The sequence below is a fragment of the Streptopelia decaocto genome (assembly GCF_964273445.1).
Source record: "Streptopelia decaocto genome assembly, chromosome: 11".
NCBI lineage: Eukaryota > Metazoa > Chordata > Aves > Columbiformes > Columbidae > Streptopelia > Streptopelia decaocto.
In genome coordinates, this window is record NC_138666.1 from 11,679,407 (window position 1) to 11,696,960 (window position 17,554).

Below are 17,554 nucleotides of genomic sequence, written 5' to 3' on the forward strand. Positions count from 1 at the left end.
TTACTGCTGTAGCAGGAGCTCATTATCCCTCACATAGACCTGGTTCTTCAAGACCCAAAGATACAAGCTCCACAGTTAAATTTAACTCATTTGAATTTCAGTCACCATCACTAAGCTGTTCCCTGCAGCCTACAGATAAGAGGAGATGCTAAGGAGACATCCCTGACATGAAATGCAAACCACTGCCAAGAGATGAAACTGGGTGGCTAAACTTTGGCCTTTTATCCATTAATTGTGAGCTATTCTTTAAGATAATTCTGGTCCTGTTAGATCTATGCTTTTAATGAATCACTACTGCTCCTGAAAGAGAGTAAACACAAGGTTTGGAGGGGTTTTTTAATAGCTTGTTTACTTCTGATATGGTTTTTAACTATGGCCATTTGGATGTTCACTTTGTGCATCTAAACTTTCAAAGGTCTAGATATCCCGATGATACCTCACAATCGCCAGCTTGTATAAACTCATCCAGCCACATCAATTTAGGAGACCAGTACCTGCAGAGATCTAGCCTATTATTGCTTTTTGGAAAGAGATCCACACTAGATTTGTAAGCAATTTCATAATTATATATTTTGGCATTTACATCTTGCTTACTGTCAGCAGGCATCAGCTCCCTTTCTTTACAAAAGAAATACAGGAACTTCACAGTAATCCAAAAGAAATTTGAATGAAAGTGGGGCCAACTTAATTAGAATAAAATGCTGCTTATATTCAAAGATTTAAATCATCTGTTTGAAATTTCAAACTGGCTTTCAGAAGTTCATAATGAAATGGAAGAGATGACAGATGCCCTCAGCTGACAAAGGAAATCATATCAGCTTTTGATCTCCATAGACATGCAATCCAGTTATTCAGAATTGTATTTTATAGTTTGAAATAAAACTTTTGTAATGCTTCCCATTTTTTTCTTGCAAATCAGGGCAAATATTTGGTTGCTGAAGTTCAGAAACTCTTAAAGTCCATATCAAACAAGATTCAACATATACTGTATCACTCAATAGTTGGTAAACATTTTGTAAAAAGATACTAGACATTTACTAGGTATTATTTTGGTGGTGACAAGTAGATCTGGAAATCCCAGAGGAAATCTGTACAGTGATTCACAAGTTCCAGCCTATGTATTTTCCAAAGTGAAAAGGAGCAGTCTGCTTAAATAGCTTTGCCAGGCTTTAGTGGAAGCTTCTATTGGACCCTACAGTTCACAGGAGAAAGGTAAGAAGACTTCTTTTGAGGCCTGTTTTCTTGGGGAAGAAACTGAAGCAACTCAGGTTGTCAGACAGCAGATCGTTGCTGCATTCTTGACCTCAGCTCCTACACCAAGACCTCTGGGACCAACCAGCTCTGAATTACCAGCCAACTGAACCACTTTCCTTGCAGATGCAGTGTCAAAAAGGCAGTTCAGCAAACTGGAAAACTGGTGACAGTCTCACAATACCAAAAGGAAGAGTACAGGCTGTCTGCAACACAATTCACACCAGGCACTTGACTAGGGGACCATCATGTGCTTGTAGCCCCTCAGCGAATGCATGCGTTTGACTAACAGTGGTACGTAACCATTTCAGAAGGTACTTACAACCAGGAGGTTGCAAGCTAGATACTAACACGTCCTAGCACTCTCCAGGAAATCTGGGAGACAAAGCTCTAGTAGAAAAGGCTCCCAAGTCACACACCAGATATTTGCTGCATCTTTTGCCTGTGCCCTCATGAGCACTCTGATTTAGGGCTGTAATGCAGTTTTGAAGCCAGTGTCTTGCTCATCTCCATTTAAGAGCTCAGAATACATGGTTCTAGGGACCAGACCAAACCTATTGGAAAAATAAAGCTCCTGGACCACCCAGTGTTATTGTCAGGGCTTCCATACCAATTGCTTTGATCTCCAATCTCCAATTGCACTTGCTAATACAGACAAGGCTGCTGATAAATTCTTAAATATCTCTTTGGCCAGCTCTTAACTGTCCATTTCCTAACACTGCATTTGGTCCACCTGACCTGAGCTTCTGGAGCTGTCACCTGCCATGCAGTATCCTACACAGCCCAAGGGCAGTCACATTGCCTTCCTATAGTTGTTCTTTCAAACTAACAGTATTGGTCTTGCAGGATGCTGTGCTGGAGACTCCACTGCAGTGTAAAACTTCACTGCAGCTTGCAGAGTTTTATCAAAGGTCACACCATGCTTAAAATACTGTCAGCAACTGCAAAACCCACATGTCCTGCCCATTTCTAGCTATGGCTGCAATACAGCAGCTCAGATGCTCTGGTTCCTTTTAGTTACTGCTTATCAACTATATCAATCACACAACAGCATTTTGCACAAACAAGATGTTGAGCTCCTTTACCTCTGAGTGCTGATGCTGTAGCGGGCCTCCCGATTACCGATGTTGCGAACCAGCAGAGTTTTCTGGGTGCTGTACTTGACCGGACAAACAGAGAAGTTCAGCTGGTCTGGGAAGTCCAGAATAGCTCGAGCACCTATAGCTCTGATTGGCACAATAAACTTTTCCCTTTCTGTGATGCAGGTGAGCTGGTGGAAATAATCCTGCAGGGAAAGAAACAATCTCAGCACAGTGCATTTAGTACCATCCCCATCACAGAAGAAAAACTGTTGTTTTCTATGACTCTAACAGTAGCATTCAATAATGTCATAGTTCTTTTTACCTTAATGACCCTTCACTCCAGCATCATGACTTGGAAGGGGCTGTTAACTTGCAAAGAAGAAACAATCTAATTGATTCACCTGCATTTGCAGCAAGCTGGCAGAATGAAACTTAGCTGATACTTTGATTCTTAGGCACCAAAATAGAGTAATTTCATCTAAGGGATTACAGCAGTAACAAGAACCTGCTTCGATCACCCCTGCAGACTGTTAAAGGCACCACTAAGAACCCAGAACTAATTCCAATCCCAGCAATGCGGCAATATCACTAAAGCTTGTCAGAGGATGCTCACGTACATTTTCAAATAGATTTCACCACATGCAGACTCAGTCAGTCTTTGAAATACTTAAACTGGACGCAATTGTTTTAATGTGAGTGTAGAGTATGTGTATATTTCCCACCCCTTCCCATAGCATTACAGGGACAAGACTGGGGAGACACAACCTTAAAAAGCTACTTGATCCACCTCCCCAGCCCAGAACTGGCTCAGCTCTGCACTCAAACTATTCCTGAGATGTTTAACAAGTACATAAAAGCACTAACAATTCCACCTCTGCCCTCAGCAGCCTATTCCAGCTCTACCCTAGACTTACAGAGAGTTCTTCCTGCATCTAATCTCAATTTCCCTTTACATCTCATTGTAGCCTCAGGGGACACAGGCCAGAGTTTTGCTTTCTCTTTGCTGCCTGTTCTGGCATTGCTGATGCTTTAATCACATCTCTCTTGTAAGGTTCTCTACAATAAGTGATTTGGTGCCTCATTAGCATGTCTACCTGAGGCAGGTGGTATCAGGAGCTGCAAACAGGAGACACGCAGACACCCCTACAAGAGCAAATTGTGCTATTCCCAACTGTTGGCTTGTTCAGAAAAAAAAGCCAGACAGTCCCCGCACCTCAGCTGTCTGGCACTTAGCAAGGAAGGCAAATCAAATCACCAAAATCTTTTACTGTACGGTTGGGCAGATCAATCTCCAGATGTACAGTGTGGCATCACTATGCTGGAAGTATCACCTGACCCTGCTGAAATCAGTGGTAAAACTGTTGAAACGGGCCCAAGAGCCACTGCCTCCAGCAGCTCTTATCGACAAGTGGATAAAAGCTCTGCCTCTTGTCACTCACTTGCTGTCCTGTTTTTTTTTCCCACTCCATGCTTTTAACTTATTTGATATGTTTATAATTGTTGAAGCAGCAAGCAGACAATTTGATTTAGGAACTGCAGAGAGCAGCAAGCTCCTTTAACCAGAAGTGATTCAGATTCCTCCATGCTTGGGATTTCCTGCTCCCATACTTGTCCTCTCCAAGCCTGGAAGGAACCAAAGGCAGGCAGACAAGGCACAGACACACAGTTATTGCTTTAGCCAAACCAGCCCTACCCACCACGTGCTCAGCCAGGGTTTAAGGTTGCAGTAACAGAGGCTGTCACAACTAAGACTTCAAAAGAATAAAGAAGGATTTTTTTTTTCTAGACTTCTCAAATATTCGCACCGGAAATTGCAGAAGGGTTTTTGCTTCTCATATTTGGAAGGTAAAATACCAGGAAGGGAACTGCAGCAAACGACCTAGAGAATTGAATATCACATTTCAGAAGAGCGTTTCATCTTCAGCAAGTCTTTCTGAATTAGCAATTTTGTACTCAATCGTGCAGCCTAAGCCCTCTAAAATGAAAGCTATGGGCAGCCCATGGGAATTTAAAGCACCTATTATCTGGGTAATTCACGTCCTGGACTCTTTAGATCCTCAGAAACTGCATTAGCAAATGAAGAATGCTATTTACTTTTTTTTTGTTATTTTGGCCACACTACTGTAACAAAGGTATTGTAAATCCATCTGAAAGCTGTGTGCCTTATTAAGTCTTGGCATGCCATATTTACTTATCTCTCCCTTCCAGATGCCAGGTAGACAGAGGAGGATGCAAGAAGTTCAGATCAGCAGGAAGATATAGTAAAAAGAAACTTCAACAATTGGAAGTATTTGAGGGAAGTTAAATAAAACAATTTAAGTCATTGTCATTGTAACAGGGTGAGTGGATTAACAGCAATGTAAATAAGAGCCCAAGGAATAAAGCCCCCTAGAAACAAGACACAGGCAGCCTTCCCAGCTCCGCTGCTAGTGAGAGTCAGTGGGAAAGGGACTTTTCTGGTTACAGGAAAGCAAGGCTAAAGCAAAAATAATTTGGCCTTATGGAGACAACCATGGACCGTAGAGAGAGAAAGCTGCACCTCTCTCTGCTGTTTGAGTCTATGGACGAGCAGAGATGCACGTTGTATGCTGAGCCCCTTCTCCAGAGACACCACTTCTCATACAAGCCTTGGCTGATCCTTGGCTTGAGAACTCCAAGGTGCGACCTGGCACCATCAGGCCAAACCGGGGGGGAAACCCAAGGAAAGAGGGGTGCTAGACAGAATCTGGCTGCTCATGCTGCTGCAAACCCACGGTCCCTTAAGCATTTGAAAGCTGAATCAGGGTCCCCTGGGATAAGATAAAGGCTGCAGTTCTCCACTGCAGCACTGCCCTGTGCTACCAGCTCTGCTGTGCCCTTGCTTACAACCCACAGGTACAGGTGAAACCAGGTTACAGCCTCCATTTACTCTGTAACTGCAAACCCTTCGACTGTTTCAAGCCAGGTTTCTAAAACACATCTGGGTGAGAGAGGGGTTGCATCATTTCTGTGCTTTAAAGATTGTGTTTAGATGCAGCTTCGGGCTATAGATTTTAATGAAAATATGACTTCATCTTCCATACAACTCCCCTCTCCGTTTCACAGAAAACACAGATTATTGTATGACGGTTCTTTTTCGCTTATTCCCCTTTGATAATCAGCAAGTTACAATCTTTGGCCTTACAGGTATCTACACTGGCATTTGAATCAGAACCCACTGAAACTAAAGCAACTGCTTGTATCAGTGATGGCATTTCAGACTCTTTGCAAACTCAGGTTAACATTTATTACTGCCACAGTGAGACCAACATTAACTGCCCAGTACAGCAAACTGATGTTTTTGCTGCGTAACTGATCTTAAATAATTCACTGAATTCCTTGCAGCAGACAACTGCAAAGCAAAGATCCTTGTAGCACGAGGCAGCAAAGTCAAGCAGGAAAAGTTCCCTGGTGAAACCATGATACCACAACAGGCTGGAAAATTAGGGCAATTAAAAGATGGGGGAAACTGGAGGATGAAGATACAGCTTCACATCAGAAGGGGTACCACTTTTTCCTGCCTCCCTCAGCTACCAGTTCACAGGATGCTTTGAAATTAGTCACTTTGCTCCAGGTTCATTTTGCACACCACCATTTGCCTTGATCTTCTGCCCCTTTCCTCCACTCAGGACTCTTCTTAAAAGTCTGCTTGGAATAGCTGCTGTGTGCTACAAAACATCTCTAACAGGGCTGGACTGAATTTTAAAGGAGTTAATTTCACTAATGTAATAACTCATCGTCCTGTCATATTTCATATTATCAGTGAGCATTAATTCAGTCTCTACGGAGCATCAGTAATGAATTTTGCAAATCTTACAGACTGAACTTGCATTGCTTGAAAATAGTGTATTGCTGCAGCAAAAAGAGCAAGGGGACAAAACACAATAAGCTGTGCTATATTTTTATGCACTACTTTTTTCCTTCTTCCTTTAAGATAATCTATTAATAAGCCTGAAGGACATACAAATCTAAGTAGTCCTGTCTGTTGTTTGTTTGCCAGTCAGTTCCACAATGGTTTCCAATTAGGCAGAGACTGTCAGACCATAATGCAAGAACACCTGGAAACACAGGGCAACATGAGAACACCCACACTACAACCAGAGCCATAAACCAGAAATGTAGAAATCTGAAGCAGCAAGAGTAACTAATTGGAAACGTTGCCCAGCAGAAAAATTAGCATTTCATATTTATAACACAAGTGCCAATAAACAAAGACATGTCAGCTCTTTATTTGCTTTCTGACAGTCTGGTCATGTGGCACATTCCCAAATGACTGTGAGACAATAGGAAATTACTCATTTTTCAAGAAAGGGCTACATGGCATTTCAGCCACTAACAGCTCACTTGGCTCTTTTATTTAGGACTTAGCTAAAATTTTACTCCAGTGAATCAGGAATTACTTCACTGAAGTCAGGCTTACTGCAGGCAAGAACAGATTCAAAGCAAGAGAATTACATAAACCAACTCCACACCAGCAGGACTCTCCAAGCCTGACAGAGGGGTTTGCACCTGCACTGCAGTTTGCCGGGTTATCCACAATCCCTCTGGATCACGGAGCAGCAGAGATGCAGAGGTTGTTCAAAGGCAGCACTCATAAGCCTTCCACAACCAGAACATGGGTATTCTGCATGCCAGTGACTGCAAACCCAAAGCAGCTGGCTTTACAGAACCATTTCCCAAAGCTGCCTCTTTGCTAAGGAGTTTTCAAGGTGCTGGGCACCTCCTGACCACACTTATTGATGCATTTCAAGCAGAGCTACAGCACTCTGGTACTTCGCTGACTCACACTCCATCAAGTACAAGACAAAACATTCGATTTGTACAAAATTCCGATTTGGCTGGATAAATCCCACGTGCTCCTCACTGAGCAGTGTGCATCCTTCTCCCAATGTTCTGCTCAACCCCTGCAAGGAGCACAAAGCCAGGTCAGCAGAAACCGCCAGGGTGTTGCTGAAGCTGTGCAGAGGACCCTGCGCTGGCAGAGCTCCCTACACTGTACACTTGCCAGTTCAAGGGCAAGACAAGGGACAAGGTATCAGATATTAGAGCCCTTGGGGGTTCTCTCACCCTACTTGTATTCATGGTGGTGTTCACGTGTTGCTCTCTAAACTTGGAGAGCAGCACTTTGACCTCCACAGACACCAATTTACCTCTTCCACACCCAAAATGAAAACTAATTAACTCAAATCACATTTTAAAGGCATCAGTGTACTTTGCAGAATCTACCTCAGTGAGATTAAGCTCTTGTGTCATTTGTGTAGTATGCAGAACTGCCCTAGGCCAATGTGATTTTCACCCTAAATATTAATGACATTAAATAATTTCTCAGTCCTTCCAAAGGAACAGATTATTTCACAAGCATGGGGTGCTAGGGACCATGAGGCATTCCCTCTTCAGTTTTCTATATCTGTACTGTTTAGGGATAGGAGAAATTTAACAATTTAACTAACAACAATAACTAAATCTAAGCAGCAAACAGAAGATGAGAAAACAGCTATGCCCAGAGAGATCTTGCACCTCTGGCATGGTGCAGAAGCATCAGCTGGCTCAGAGCTATCCCCTGACCTTGCCTCTCCAAAGCCATGCAAAGAACAGTGCTAAGAGGTAGCAGGATGCTGGTGGAAAGAGTCAGCCTGACCATCTTCATTTCTCTGCAATGCTTCCTCCCTTCCATGCCACATTCTAAATCCTTCTGTGTTAACAGATCTCCAGACAACAGCATTGACCCTTCACATCACAGCACTGAGAATCGGACTTACCAGGGCCACGGCACCAATGTTCAAGCCTCCAAGCAAAAGCATCGCACGTTTGGCATGGAATAGGTACCAGCTAACAGAGCAACCACAATAGCATGCATGAAGACACAGCCACACCACAGGCTCTGGGGTAACATGTCTGACTGCACATTGTACATGCCTGTTTTCTCCTACACCTGCTGTTTCAGGGAGATGTCTCAGTGATCTGCAGCACACAAACCTCCTGCTGCATTAAGAGAATCTAGAGCTCAATGTGTTGTGCCAGGCTGACTCCCTCTCCCCTAGACTCACAGCTGGATCGCAGGCAGGCAAGTGTCCTCATGGACAACACAGCTGCAGGGCTTGAAAATAGAGGGTATGAGAAAGCATTGTCTTTGCTCCGGTCCAGGGGGAGGCAGGGAAACAGCTGCCAGATGGGAAAGAGAAAAGCTCTCTGAATCTATTAGTTCCTGCGGTGTTTTCCACGATAATTCAACCCCTACCACTGAGTACAGAGCTGGCTAAACATCATATCTATACCCCTCCTTGCCATTTTCCTACTGGTCCATGTGCATCTTTCCTCACAAACGCTCAAGACAGCAGAGGGAAGGAAAGCACAGCCTGCCAGTCCCTGCTGGCAGCAGGGCAGCAGCACCGTGCAATGCCTGGATGTGTCCAACTGCAGATTGCTGGACCACAGCCTAAGCTGACCTCACAGCAGGGCACGGGCTACAACCAGCATGCAAAAAAGTGATGACTTTAGACATAATGTTCAGCTGTCTCGCTACTGTGTCCAATGTGACAGATATTAAGGTGAGTCCAGTTTTCAAAGGTGGTGGTCCTCACTCTGATCTGGCTCACTTTGGTTCCTCCAAATAGCAGGTCACTTGTAAACAGACTTCTGTGTTTATAATTAGTGGAGCAAACCCATAATTATGCAGCAACAGACATATTAGAAACCAACACCCTGAGAGGCTGCCCACCACAGACAGTAGACTCTCTCATTCCTGAAGCCAACAGACATTACATTAAATGTTCCAGTGCCACAGGATAAAAAAAACCAGCCTGAAACATGCAACAGCCTCCAGCCTACAAGAGCATAATCTTCACCATGGGGAAAGAGTTTCCCCCAGTTCCAGAAACAGTGCAACCCCACTGAAACCAGGACAGCTCCTCAAAACCCACACCAGATGCCCTGTTCTGGATCCAGGCCTGCAGGTTCAGCTTCTTCTAAAGGCAACAGCCTGTCAGAACCTCCAGTCTCACCTTGTTCTCCTCAGGGGTGAAAAGGATGCGGAAAGTTGAAGACATGCCAGGTGCTACCTTACAGCACATATCATTTGGGCTGATCAACTTGAAATAAGGTGAGCTCTCTAAGACAACCTTCACCAGCCGAGGAACCTGCAGAAAAGACATGAAAATATAATTTTGCCACTCGTGGAAACATGAGAAGAGATCTGGCCATGCCCTGGTGACATCATGCCTTAACCAACTTTCCAAAGCACTTTTAGCTCTGGAGGTACATGGACATACAACACAAGGGTGGACTTGAATCCCTTCCGCCCAGACAAAACAGCCCTAGACCAGAGGCAGCAGGACAATGCCCTGCTGGAAAGGAAGTGCCAAACAGGTAAGACAGTACTATGGAGATAATATACCTGAATCAGGTCATCCACATATTCAGCAAGCCTAAAGAACCCACTTGCTTCTGCCCTGCACACATCCATGCAGTCATGCCTCTAGAGGGGAAATTATTATCTGAAGGCAAAACTGTATTTGTTATACCAGGGCAAAGAGGAACTTCACTTCTGAGATACTGGGTTCCAGTGGGGCAATCAAGCTGCAGAGCTACAGAATCACACAGGCAACCAGCAAGAGAAGGAGATGGACACCGTGGACACCTTACTAGAAATAAAAGCAAGTTAAAGGAGAGCACATGAGAAGGAACACAGGAAAAAAAGACAACACCAGAAAGAGGGAGATGGCTAAGTGAATTTTAAGGAGGCTGTAAAGAAGCAAGGAAGAAGCACAATAGTCTACAAGGAAAGGCTGATGCAGAAGATGAGAGCAGTCCATTTACCGAAATAATGGAAAAATCAGACAACCCCCCCAGGCTGTGCCTATCAATTATGGGCTTTAAAGGCATTTTCTGCCTTGAGATACATGACCAGCACTGACTCACTGTGTGGATTCATTATTAAAAGCCAAGTTCAGCTCTCCGGGGTTCTTGCTGCCTGGTGATTGTAGCAGACAGTTGCCAGTGCAGGCAAGGCAGATTCCTGGGTATTCCTCCCCATAACCAGGAGTGCCCTGCAGGCACATTCCTGCAAGTTTCTTTGGGATACACAAGCACAAGGACAGCAAACAGATTTTCTAGCACACACATCAGCCCTAAGCACCAAAGCTCTTAAAGTCTAATCCAGGTGATTTTGACTGCCAGGCAGCTTCACTGATAAACCACACAGGGCTTGTGGAAAAAAAATGAATTCATTCTGCACCACCCACCCAAGGCTGACAACCCACAGCCAAGGTAGTGCTGGACTCTCCAAACACCCTTTGCTCCCAGAAATATCCTGATGCAGCGAGTTCCAGGCACCAATTTCACACTGCGGACAAATGCTTTGGTCACTAAGGTCCTTGAGAGATGAGCACACATGGCTGAGACCTTCAGCAAAAGCCACCCAGGTATCTGAGGGTGGTGGGGTACAGCCTGAAGAGAGACAAGCATTTTACAACACACAAGAACAATAAGTATATACCAATGTACCTCTGTACTTCAGTGATTACAGAGCCTCTATTTGGAATATAGTTTGCTGTTACCTGGAGCAGAACCTCAGGCTACTCTGCAGCATAAGTCAGTATGACTCAGAGGAATCTGGGAAACCGGTGAGAAAACCTTGAGATGGAGCACAACATTGCTTTTCTCCAGGACATGACCAAAAGTCAACAAAATTAGAACATAATAACCTCTCTTGGGATTATTTCTATCTTCGTGTACTTAAATACACCAAGGATTTTCTTAAGAGCTGATCTTACTTTTATACCAGTGTTGTCCAATGGTTGAGGTCTTACTAGCTTGAAAACTAATTCATTTTGGAAAAAACAGATCACACATTGTCTCCCCTTTACAGGGCATACAAACCCCAAGGTGCAGCTGTACAAGTTTATTTTTTTTACTGGAAATGGCAGAAATGTTGATGCAGATGTTCTTTTCCACTTGAGGAAGCATGAATAGAGCAAATTAACTGTTTGCCTGTTAGCTGGTACTTGGCAAAGACAAACACTTTGGAGTGCCACATGGATAATGGAGCAGCTGAAGCCAAAAGACTTAGTGGGAATGAAGCAGAATCATAGCAAAAGAGAAACTGAGGCACGTTTTAATCAGGAAAGAAGATGCCACAGCAAAGAGTGCCAAGTGTGGACCACATAAATGGTATAGGGTCTTGGCATCCAAGCTCTATCTTTCCAATATTCCCAAGCTAAGTGTTAGACCAGGAATGGTGCAGTCCGCTCCAGAAGTAACTGAGGTACCTACCTGCATCCTTCCTTGCCAAAGAACCTGCAATTTTCAGCTATGTCCCAGTCACAACCTGTTATCTCAGAATATACTTCAACTTCGTTTGCTGTTCCTCCTCCTGCCATATGCCCTGTCAGTATTTTGTCCACCTGTTTGCTTGCCCCAACAGGTAGGTTTGGAGATGGGGTTAATTCACCTTTTCTCATGCACACTGCCATCTCCCCATCCTGCCCTCCCCTCTGTGCACATTTTACTCTTCATTACAGACAATAACACCTTCTTCTGACCTTTCTCCACTTCCAGTAGACTGACTGTTACTTGTCTAGAAAAACCCTTGTGTGTACAATGTTCTCTCCCAGAGCACTTTCTAACTCAGCTCCTTTCCCCTATCCTGTCTCTTCCCACCAGCTTGCTCTTGGCACATGCCTCATTCCAGCAAATCTTTCCCCTGCTGAAATTCAAAAGGTCTCAATTTTCCTATTTACAGTGGAACAAAATGGCTGACATTTTTCAGCTCTTCCCTTCTCAACTTCCTTGGGAAATCTCAGAATGATCAAAAAGTTTTTTCAAGTAAAGGTGAAGACCTTTAAGCACACATTACTCTGGATGTGTTGTGGTTCTCCAAAGGGAAAGCAGAGTCTTAGAAAAACCTCAGCAGAACTGAATTAAGCTTAACATGAGCCTCAAGTGGCACCCAAAGGCCTCCCACTGCTTCTGCTAATTCAAAACACCTTTCCTAGAGTGCTAATGCCATTAATTATAACTTATTCCAGCATAAATCAGTGAATACTCAATCCCCATGCTTTGACAGTGAGCTGCTCAGAGGCAGCTAAAGAGGCCATGAGAAGCAGAGACATCTGCCAGGAACCAGGACTAACCAAGAAGCCACCAGGATGTGATGTACACTCTCAAGCTAAAGCATGAGATCAGGTAACTGTACAGCCTTCAACATTCCCATCCATCCAGGGCTTTCAAGTGGAAGGACACTAACTAGAAAAGCTCCTTTGGGTCAGATATCACCAATGCATGACCAAAAATCACAGGGAGAATGTCCAGCATGGGAAGATTTCCACCATCTTGCAAGATAAAAGACATTTTATTCTGGATGTGCCTAGCTGCAGCAGATAACTTGCCATCCTGTATAAGAGGTAAACTGTACTGCTCTCCCCTTCCAGCACAATATTAAACCTCCACATCCCAGCACTTACCTTGTCGATGTTCCTCAGAATCAGCGGCACTTCGTAGACCTTGCAGGGGACATACCTCTGAAATACAACCTCTGATGGGAAAGGCTGAAACAAGCTCTGTTCTAGGTCAACTGCTGAGAACTGCAGATACAAGACAGACAGCAGTGAGAGGTTCAGCTGCTGGGAGGAAGAGTCATGAATGAGAATCCAACGCTGTGCTAGTGCAGTCACACCTTTCCAGAGCACTTACTGAAAGAACCACAAGCACTCATGGAGTAACTGAAACACAGGAATTTACATGAGACACCATGATATACAATTAAGGGATGATCTTTACTCTGAGACTAATGGACCAGGTCCCACATGGTCCCAAATGTCTTTTTTTGATACAGAGCCCAGAAAACAGTAAGATGAGAATAGTACCCCAGAAGTAAGGCCAAAAAGAAAGTAACACTCATTAGGAAAGACAAGCGAGGTGAATACTGTCTAGTGACTTGGTATCTCCTTTTTCCATGAGCTTTAAATAGATGCTTTATTGTATTCTATTATTGCTGTTTTATTTAATAGCACTGCAGAAGCCTGTCTGAAAATATACACAGACAGCAAATGTTCACAGAGCAGAGGCATTACTTTGAGAAAAGTCCTGCCTGCTTCATCCCCCCTCTTCCAGCTGGGCTGTTCCCACTCCAAAGACACAGGCAGGTCTCGTGCTCCTCCCCAGAAATCAGGTTCACACTGAAGCCAGTAGCTGCAGCACACTGCCGGTTATTTGTGCATTTGCCTAATGCGTTCCAAACCCTTTGTGCTGTCTAGGGAAATCCATAACAAATTTGTTACAGGTCTCTCACTGGCAATTTTCCGCTCAGACTACCTCAGTCATCTAGTCATTCGGACTGTGTTTTACTGAGCAGTCCTGTAAGAAAAGCAACTCCAAACATACATTTAAGTAAACATTGATCCAGATAAAGCACATCTACCCAGGGCGATTCCCCTGTATATCTGGCAGGATCCTGCAGCCCACAAACCCTTTTCAAGGTCACACATGTTGTTCCAACCCAAATCATTAACACAATTGGTTTTGATAAATTCTAAGTAATTACTTTAGGGCCTACAGCCTTCAAAGGCCAATGCTGCCAGCATTGAGGGAGTTGTGACCCCAAGCATTTGACAGTGACAACACCAAAGCAAGAGAGGAGGTGGCTGTTTCAGAGGGAGGATGGAAAATGGCAAGCTTGCGCCCCTGAGTCCTGTCCCAACCTTCCCCCATATCATGCTTTAGCAACAGCAACTAAACTCGAGCAAAACCCTACAGTTTCAACAGAAGTTATTTATATTGGCTTCACACAGATCAGTACTTCAACATCTGACTGAGGAAAAATGTTTTACCTTTCCTCCAGCAGAAGGAACTCCATCACCACCAGCAGTTCAAAAGGACAACAGGACCTACCCACCGAGGTATTTAGACACACTGGCAGAAAGCCTGTCACAAGCACACACCTTCTTCAAATGCCACATCAAACAGCAAGGAAAAGGGCAGGAAAAGGCTACCTTTTGATGTGAGGTTTCACTCATGTCTAGAAGCTGGATAATCTGGGGCCGCCTCATCTCCCGAGTGCTGGCCAGCCTCTGCTCGGTGGTGAGAGACATTTCCTTCAGGAAGGCAGAGGGAGTCAGCTGAAATGCAAAACACCAACAAGAGCTACAGAAATGCCTTTGTTCAGAAAGGCTTTTCTTGTTCAAGAGCCACTGATGAATAATTTGTCATCACAGCCACTAGGATAGTCCTGGAAGTCCTGTAAGTTACCTGCTGAAATATTTAACATCAGTAAATTAATGATATAGAGCAGAATACACATGCTCTAACCAAGTGGCTCTGTCCCATTAGCTTCTCTGTGATTTGATGTGACATGTTTGGGGATTTCTGCTCTTCGGGCATTTGTTTCCTCTTTAGTTTTGCTGGATTGAGCCAGTGACCTTTGAGGAGAGTGAGGAAGAGTTATCAGAAATCCCCGAACTCCATCCTTACACAATGCTCACAACCAACACACATGTGGAGATGTCACTGCTGGGTGAGTCAGAGGAAGGCAGAAAAGCAGCATTGTGCCAAGACTGATGTGAAAAGGAATGGGTCCAAGTTTTAGTTATCTTTTTTTAATTAGCACTTGTTTTTTCTCTGCTCTGGCCTCACAGAACCCTCAACTGAAGTATACAGAGATATCTCCTTGACAGAGCCTCAGCACTGGGTCATCTCCAGTCAAGTGAGCTCCAGTCAGCAAAGAGGACATCTGGGGATGGGAAGGAGGAATCTCCCTGACCCCACTGCTGTTTGCAGGGCTGGATGTGTGCTCCACACAGGATCCAGGACATAAAAACTGTTTTGGAACCTGTTCTAGCTGGGAACAGCCATGTGTCTCAAGCTTTCAGGCAGAGTTTGAGCAGCCCATGACACACCCAGCTGCCTGGAGGGCAGGCATGGTCAGAGCAGCCCTGACAATCATGCCTACATGACAGAAGATATTACTGCCCACACAAAAAAGATGGAGAGAAGCACACACTCGTGCTTCAGCTATCCCAGCACAATGCCCAGATTATTTGTCTAGCTTGGCTCCAGTGGCACATTCAGATAAGGCCCTGGACCTTCCCTGAAGCAGCACACAGTTCAAACACCACTGCACCATGACAGCCACCTCCAACAGCAGCGAGGCAGAGAGATAGGGAGGTGGTGCTCAGCTTCACAGCGCTGCTGGACAACCGGAGGGGCAGGCAGAGGAGGGACACAGGGGAGTTTCCACCCTTAACACAGCTCCTACCTGCCCACAGCAGTACTTACAGTTACTGGTTCCTCTGCCTCACTGACTAGCTTTGGGGTACGAGGTGCTACCACTTTGCTCTGGAATCCATCAGCTGTTTTAGATGACCCCATGGACTGAGAGAGCTTGCCAGTGGCCATGTCTCAGCTCACCTGGAAGGAACAGCAACAGGACTTTTAGAATCCAGAATCCACAGCAGAATCAAAGGATCCACCTGTCTCTGCAGACTGTGCCATGCTTCATCAGTGGAGAATATAAGCACCCCCTGCTTCTATTTCATTATTAGACCATATTTAAGTGGCAGAGTTGAGAATCATAAAAGTAAACCCCCATAATAAACGTTCCCTGAGCCAAAACAGAGTCAAACCAGCCTTTCGCTGTGTGTGCAGTCCCATGAGCCACAAACACACACCAGCTCCTGCTCGCACATCTCACCTTCCCCCCTTCCATTACTTTTGGAATCCCATTTACAGGAATTATTAACATCCAAACTGTCCCTTATTACTCTTTAAGAGTTTTTTTTGGTGGGAACAGAGGGAAGGTAAGTGCCATTAGCTGCTTCGTTTTGCAAAAGTAGCTGACCTGATGGGACTTTGTGCCTGACCCTACTAAGTGCTCAGAGTATTATGAACAACTTTAAACCCAGGGATGGCTGCTGACCCGAGCATTAACAGAAATCAGACCACCTTCCTACTTTGCAAACCAAATATCCACCCTTTGTGCAAGGAGCCTGGCGATGTTTCTAGCTAATGAAGCACAGAGTTCAATATTCTGATTAAGAACTATAGTTTCTCAAGGCTAATTTGCTTGGTTTAAATTACAAAAGTTATCCAGTAAGTATGACTCCTTCCAGGCATGAAATTACCACAGTGCCCAAGAGCATTTCTCCATGGAGAATGAGGGCCCTAATTTTCACTTAACACCCAAACTCAAGGCTCCCTACAGGCATTAGAGGCTGTAACAGCAGAAATAAAAGCATGAAACCATCAAAGGAACATGAGCAATTAGCTCAAAATAAATGCGATATATGTGAAAGCAGAGCCACTTAAGACTTTATCCTAATGGCAGTTCTCCAGCATCCTTATCCCACAAGTAGCACATGTTAACAGGTCCATGGGCCATTCTTCTTCCAATCACCAGCCTGCCAACCACCTCTCCATGTGTCACACAAAGTGGATGTGCAAGAACAGGCAAGAAGAGAAGAAAACCCCAAAAACTGGGTTTCAGGCACCAACAAAAATCAAATATGGACATGCACAGCATTTGCTAAGCATGACTCTGGACTAGAAATAATTTTTGCCACCCTTTCTGGCTAACTGGACCAAAGAACAGTTTATTTTATGGGACATAAAAGACCAGTGCTCTCAAACCCAGCTCTACCCTAAAATGTTTTGCATCCTGACACTGAGTAAAATCACAGAACATATTCCCTTCTGCTTCCTTCTGTTCCACACAGGCTTTTTTTGGTGCAGATTTGCTGTATTCAGCAAGGCATCATTTATACAAAGATGACCATTCCCTTCCCCTCAAGTTTTACTGACATCCTGAAAAGCAATAACTTCATTCCTTTACTCTCCAAACAGCTACTTCATCGTATGTGTTCATGCTGCTGGGCCCTTTACAGTATTAGGAAATGACAAGGCCACCATCTCCTTTTGCTCTTGCAAGAAACACAAGAGCACAGCACTGTCCTGCAGACACAAGGACATGCTGTAGCAAGAGCTAGGATTTAAACCTGGAAATAACTATTTTTCAAGAGAGAAATCTAATGGGGATGATACAACATTAATCTGAATTTCAATGTCTTATTATTTGGTCCTGAGAATAACTGGATTATTTGTTCCAATTTTCTAACTGTAATTTCACTTCACTTGAAATTAATCCTGTTCATCATGCCCATAATGCTTATTTCCAAAGAGCTTCCAACTTCCACGCTCCCAACCCAGTTCAGCAG

General features: G+C 44.3%; 1 protein-coding gene across 1 annotated transcript in view; it reads right to left on the reverse strand.

The window, feature by feature from the left end:
* Positions 1-15,740, reverse strand: part of HYDIN (HYDIN axonemal central pair apparatus protein) — a gene marked incomplete at both ends in the record, with an annotated part of 137,177 nt that extends 121,437 nt beyond the window's left edge. Inside the window, 5 exon segments of the mRNA XM_082062599.1 lie at positions 2,337-2,536; positions 9,353-9,487; positions 12,812-12,931; positions 14,339-14,464; positions 15,621-15,740. Of these exon segments, the coding sequence (XP_081918725.1) occupies positions 2,337-2,536; positions 9,353-9,487; positions 12,812-12,931; positions 14,339-14,464; positions 15,621-15,740 (701 nt within the window).
* Positions 15,741-17,554: the final 1,814 nt, after the last annotated feature.